The sequence below is a fragment of the Sceloporus undulatus genome, chromosome 5 (assembly GCF_019175285.1).
Source record: "Sceloporus undulatus isolate JIND9_A2432 ecotype Alabama chromosome 5, SceUnd_v1.1, whole genome shotgun sequence".
NCBI lineage: Eukaryota > Metazoa > Chordata > Lepidosauria > Squamata > Phrynosomatidae > Sceloporus > Sceloporus undulatus.
The window spans coordinates 97,988,136-97,993,870 of NC_056526.1; the positions used below are offsets into that span (position 1 = coordinate 97,988,136).

The 5,735-nt window shown below is 43.9% G+C and overlaps 1 protein-coding gene across 3 annotated transcripts in view; it reads right to left on the reverse strand.

Moving 5' to 3' along the window:
* Window positions 1–4,741, reverse strand: part of ABLIM2 (actin binding LIM protein family member 2) — a 77,885-nt gene extending 73,144 nt beyond the window's left edge. For 2 of the 3 annotated variants that reach the window (XM_042468853.1, XM_042468852.1), the window contains exon 1: window positions 4,491–4,741. In XM_042468853.1, coding sequence (XP_042324787.1) covers window positions 4,491–4,506 — 16 coding nt within the window. In that variant the 5' untranslated portion in view covers window positions 4,507–4,741. The remainder of the gene's footprint in view (window positions 1–4,490) is intronic. The other variant, XM_042468851.1, reaches the window with a different exon arrangement.
* Window positions 4,742–5,735: the final 994 nt, after the last annotated feature.

Sequence of the window (5,735 nt, forward strand, 5' to 3'; positions counted from 1 at the left end):
ATACAGTGTGCAATGTAGATTTCAAATATGGCTGCTTCCACTGTGCCCAATCTATATTTGGAATGTAAATTTGCATTTGCTAGCTTTCATTCTTATGCTGTATTATAGATCATGTCTAAACAATGGTAACATCCAGCTTCAAAGCCAGCATGACAGCTGAATCCTAAGTATGGATTCTAAGCTTGGGAACAAGCCAGTGAGACTGTCATCTAAGTTCTTTAGGATCATAATCAATGTCATCCTAAGAACTTGGGAAGGGGGAGGGATTAAAAGGGGGGCCAGAAGTAGCAAAGGAGATGAGGAGGCAAGAGGGAGGAAAGGAGTGGCTTCTCTGGAGCTCTGGGAAAGAGCCAGAGATGGGAATCAGTTGTTAATTATTTTGAATGAAACTACTGGGTTTAAGTGGGAAATATTGTGGTATTATAAAGAAATGCTTTCAACTGCCTGAAATTAAAAGCTCTGCAAAGAGGGTTATAGTGAAAACTATTAGAAATGACTCACAATCTCTTTGTGGTTCATAAAGAAATGAGCATCAGGTTTAACAAAATATTCTGAGCAATATTTTTCTCCCCTTGCTGCATTTGCAAGCAGAGGGGTATGTAATATTCTGGGAGTGAATGGGTGGGACCCGAGCCAAAGATGGTCAGATATTTTGTGGATGGGGGCTTTTGCAATTAGGCCAAGAGTTGCAGGTTGTCTGACTCTAATATATGCAGACCACAATCCAAAAATGTAAGTTCATAATGTATATTTTACTATAAAATAATGGTTGCTAATTTCCCAGGTACACATATTGAAGGAGCATACATATTTTTATACATATTGTCTCTGTGCCCTTCTCCATTTCTTCTGGCTCTAGACCTTTTATCGTGGACCAGAGACAGCTTGGGAACAAAGGGTTTTGTCCATATCGTTTTTGCTATCGTCAACAAAATCACGAGCAATAGTTTCCCTGAACCAGGGCTTTTCTTTACATCAGATAAAACCATTTAAGGATATTAATCAAGTATGCAACCCACAGTTTGAAATGGGATACCTGATAAGTATATTCCAAATCTCAATCATGTATGCATTCCACAGATTTACAGTATGACACGCCCAAAAAACTACAATTCTAAGCTTACTGATTTTGTTGGAGCTTTCTTTTATTCGTGTATTTGCAGCATTTTAACCCAAAAGTAAAATGTCATTTAACAGATACATACAATTAAGAAAGACAAGTGCTGCCTGTTGTAAAAGGATGGGTCAAGGGACTGTGCTGCAGGACTTAAGTGTAAGCAGCTGGTAAATTATAAGATGCCAGCAATCGACTGTCTGGTAAAGAAGGAGGAAGCTGATGAGAATGAATCCAGGCCTCTGCTGTATTAGTCTGGTTTTTGGCTCAAGCATCCTGTCAGGAGCTCAGAGATGCATACGTGCTTCCCCGCCCCAGTTTTTATCCTCACAGTAACCATGTGAGGTAGTTTAAAGTTCCCTAGTCTAAGTCCAATACTCTGCCCACCACATTGCATTGCTCCTAAACATCTGGCCAGCATAATTTTAACCCTTTAAAAGTAGCTCCCTGAGTGGAAGTCTGATAATGGCAGCCAGAAAATAAAAGGCAAGGACTTCAGGGAGCAAAGGGTTTTCTAGCTGTTCGTTGGACCCCTCTTCTGTCAGGTGAGTGAGCTGGGGATGTTAAGCCTGGAGAAGAGAAGGTTAAGAGGTGATATGATAGCCCTGTTTAAATATTTGAAGGCATGTCATATTGAGGAAGGAGCAAGCTTGTTTTCTGCTGCTCCAGAGAACAGGACCTGGAACAATGGATGCAAGCTACAGGAAAAGAGATTCCACCTCAATATTAGGAAGAACTTCCTGACAGTAAGGGCTGTTCGACAGTGGAACAAACTCCCTCAGAGTGTGGTGGAGTCTCCTTCCTTAGATGTCTTTAAACAGAGGCTGGATGGCCATCTGTCAAGGATGCTTTGATTTAGATTTCCTGCATGGCAGGGGATTGGACTGGATGGCCCTTGTAGTCTCTTCCAACTCTATTATTCTATGATTCTATGACACACTTGACCCAGAAAGGGGTAGCTCTCCATCCAGACTCAAAATGAGGGTGAAAGAGTCAGAAAACAGTCCAAGAAGGAAACCATGAGAGAGCAGCAGCAGCAGCAGCATTTGGAGTAATGCTGCTGAAGCCAAGGGGCTGGGAAGGGAAGGGAAGAAGCAGAGAAGGACTTATTTAAGGCTGTGGAATAAAGATCCTACAAATTCCTTCAAAGCCCATTTAATTGTGTTTTGTATTTTAATTTATTATTATTATTATTATTATTATTATTATTAGAGCCCAGGTATAACCCCATGGACTCCCATCTATCAGCCTGCCTAACAGGCTCAACTCAGCCTGGCATCCTTCTGAGATTGCTAAAATGAGTACTCTGCTTGTTGGAGGCAATTAGCTTACAGTTGTAAAGTGCTTAGAGACTGCTTAGTGTGGTATGAAGCGGTATATAAATGAAGCTGCTATTGCTAAATGTTTTATCTACCCCTTCCATTTACATGGGCAGGTATTTTCCAATGATTCCCTGCTGTGGGGCAAGTATGGTTTCTTTGTGGGCCAGTATTTATTCTCCTATGATTTCTTATGGGCAAGTATGGTTTCTCTATGGGCAGGTATTTATTCTCCAATGCCTTACATGGTTTCTCTATGGGCTAGTATTCTCCAATGGTTCCCTGCAAGACAGGTATTCTCCAATGATGTCCTATGGGCAAGGATGTGGAATAACATCCATGGCTGAGGAGAGGACCATGGGGAGGAGGAGGAGGAGGAGGAAGAAGAAGGGCAAACACTTCCCCTTCAAGGCTCCTCTGGCTTCTTCCCAAAGTGGCAGAGGAGGAGGGTAGGCAAACACTTGTTTCTCTGCTGCCCAGATTTCTCCTGAGGACACGTCCAGGCAGAAGGAGAAGGATGGGCAGTAGAGGCGATGGATTGAATTAATATTAGTAATATTTATTAGTAATATTTATTTATACAGTGTGACACGGCAGCTAAAAAGGCCAATGCGATTTTAGGCTGCATCAATAGAAGTATAGTGTATAGAAGTATAGATCAAGGGAAGTAATAGTGCCACTCTATTCTGCTTTGGTCAGGCCCAACCTGGAATATTGTGTCCAGTTCTGGGCACCACAATTTAAAAAGGACATTGAGAAACTAGAGCATGTCCAAAGGAGGGCAACTAAAATAATGAAGAGACTGGAAACCATGCCCTATGAGGAAACGACTCAGGGAGCTGAGGATGTTTAGCCTGGAGAGGAGAAGGTTAAGAGGAGACATGATAGCCCTGTTTAAATATTTGAAGGGATGTCATATTGAGGAGGGAGCAAGCTTGTTTTCTGCTGCTCCAGAGACTAGGACCCAGAGCAATGGATGCAAGCTCCAGGAAAAGAGATTCCACCTCAATATTAGGAGGAACTTCCTGACAGTAAGGGCTGTTCAACAGTGGAACACAATCCCTCCCTCGCAGTATGGTGGATTCTACTTCTTTGGAGGTCTTTAAGAAGAGGTTGGATGGCCATCTGTCAACTAGGATGCTTTGATTGAGAGTTCCTGCATGGCAGAATGGGGTTGGACTGGGTGGCCCTTGTGGTCTATTCCAACTCTATGATTCTATTAATTAATTACTTTAAAATAAATAAGTAAATAAATAAATAAATAACGAATTAAAAACCTATCTGAGGCCCCAAGAAGTTTAGCCTGTTTTAATTTGGGCCTGTACCTACTGCCAAATTGTGCAGAGCTGGCTTAGCAGAGACTGGCTTAGAGTGGGATGAAGCGGCATCTGAGTACCAAGCTTGTTGGGGGCCAATTGGCTTACACACATTGTAAACCACTTAGGGAGTGCCTCGGTGCACTGAGAAGCAGTATAGAAACGTATTTACTGCTGCTATTGCTCTCCTTTTCAGAGAGGCTGGCTATAAATACAATTTTTTATTATTATTATTATTATTATTATTATTATTATTATTATTATTGCTATATAAGTGAAGCTGCTATTGCTAATCCCTGGCCAGGGTGACACCTTGCTCCCACTCAGAGCCCAGCCAAGGGTCACTCCAGAACCCTCCCTCCCTGACCCACATCTCCGCTGGTGCCGCAGTGCCAGCCTCCTTTCTCCCAGAGGAAGGATGATGATGATGATCATCATCATCATCATCACCATCATGATTCTGATTTTCATGATGATCATGATAATAATGAGTCTGATGATGATGACCATGATGATGATTCTGATGATCATGATCATTCTGATGATGATGCCTCCCTCCCCTCCACCATCACCAGACACTGAGCCATGGCGGCCCAGGGTTTGGCAAGAAGATGCAGCAGCAGCAGAAGCTGCAGTCTCCTGAGCAGAGCCGCATTGCAACGTGACTCTTGGGCACCCAGAGGTCTCCCTCCCCATCCATCCCAGAGGCTGCCTTGCCTTGCCTTGCCTCCCCCTGCTTACCTGTCCCGCTGCTCATCTTGCTGGGCTGCAGGGGCTACAGGGGCTGAGGAGGAGAGGGAGGAGGAGGCTGGCAGGGCCCTGGGAGGGTGGCATCCCCTGGGAGGGCACCTGTTACGCAGCTCTAGGCGCCTCTCCTTCCTGCTGCTGCTGCTGCTGGAGCTCTGGCGCTGGAGGACTGTCTGTCTCTCTTGCAGCCTGGGAGGGAAGGAGGGGCGTCTGGCTGGGAAGGAAGGGTTGCAGTTGCAGTTGCAGAGAGGAGCAGCAGCAGGAGGAGGAGGAGGAGGAAGGGCTGCAGACTGGCGTCACTGGGGAGGCTGTGGGCACCGCTCCAGGGCACCCCCTAAATGGGCTGTGGGTGGGGTTTGATACCACTGCTCCTCAAACACCTACATTGGGACAGAAACAGGTTGCTGCATTCATCTGGAATCCAGATGAATGCAGCAACCTGTTTCTGTCCCAATGTTGTCCTACATTTTGGGCTGAGTTTTGTCCTGCAGTTGTCCTACAGTTTGGCCTTGAATTTGTTCCACATTTTGTCCCTGATAATAGTGGACAATTATGGCAACCCTATGACTGGAGTAGAAAGGAGAGGCCTTTGGGTTTTTTAAAAATTAAAATTTCAATTTTTTAAGATTTTTTTTCAAAATTGATTTTTTAAAATGTTATTTGTTTAAAATTTTCTTTTAAAAAATCATGCTGGGCCCGAATTTTCCACTCTGTATATTGCTAAATACCTTTACGTTGCATGAATGCTATTGCCATTTTAAGGTATAGGGAGTGCACCAGGTGACACCCTAAAAGGGGGGGGGTGACACTACTGCTCCTCAAACATCTACATTTGGGCAGAAACAGGCTGCAGCATTCATCTGCTTCCCTTCAAAATGCTGTAAGACATGGTGGGGGCGGAGTGAAGCTCAGGAGGAGGAGAAAGGAGAGGCCTCAGAAATTTTAATTCTTTAAAAATTCTTTTTAAATTTTCTTTAGAAACATCATGTTTTAAACAAATCTTCACTGTGCGTATGTAAATACACGCATCCCTCCATATTTGTGGCTTTGATATTTGTGGATTTGATTATTCACGGATTTGACATATGTTCTCTCTCGGAATATCTAGGTCCTCCAGTGCAACTCTATGGTCAACTTTAACTAAAAGTTGCACTGAAAGACCTAGAGATTCCTAGAGAGAACACTCTACTAGGCATTTGTAGCTCCTCCGGTGCAGTTCTATGCTCAGTGTCTGTCGGA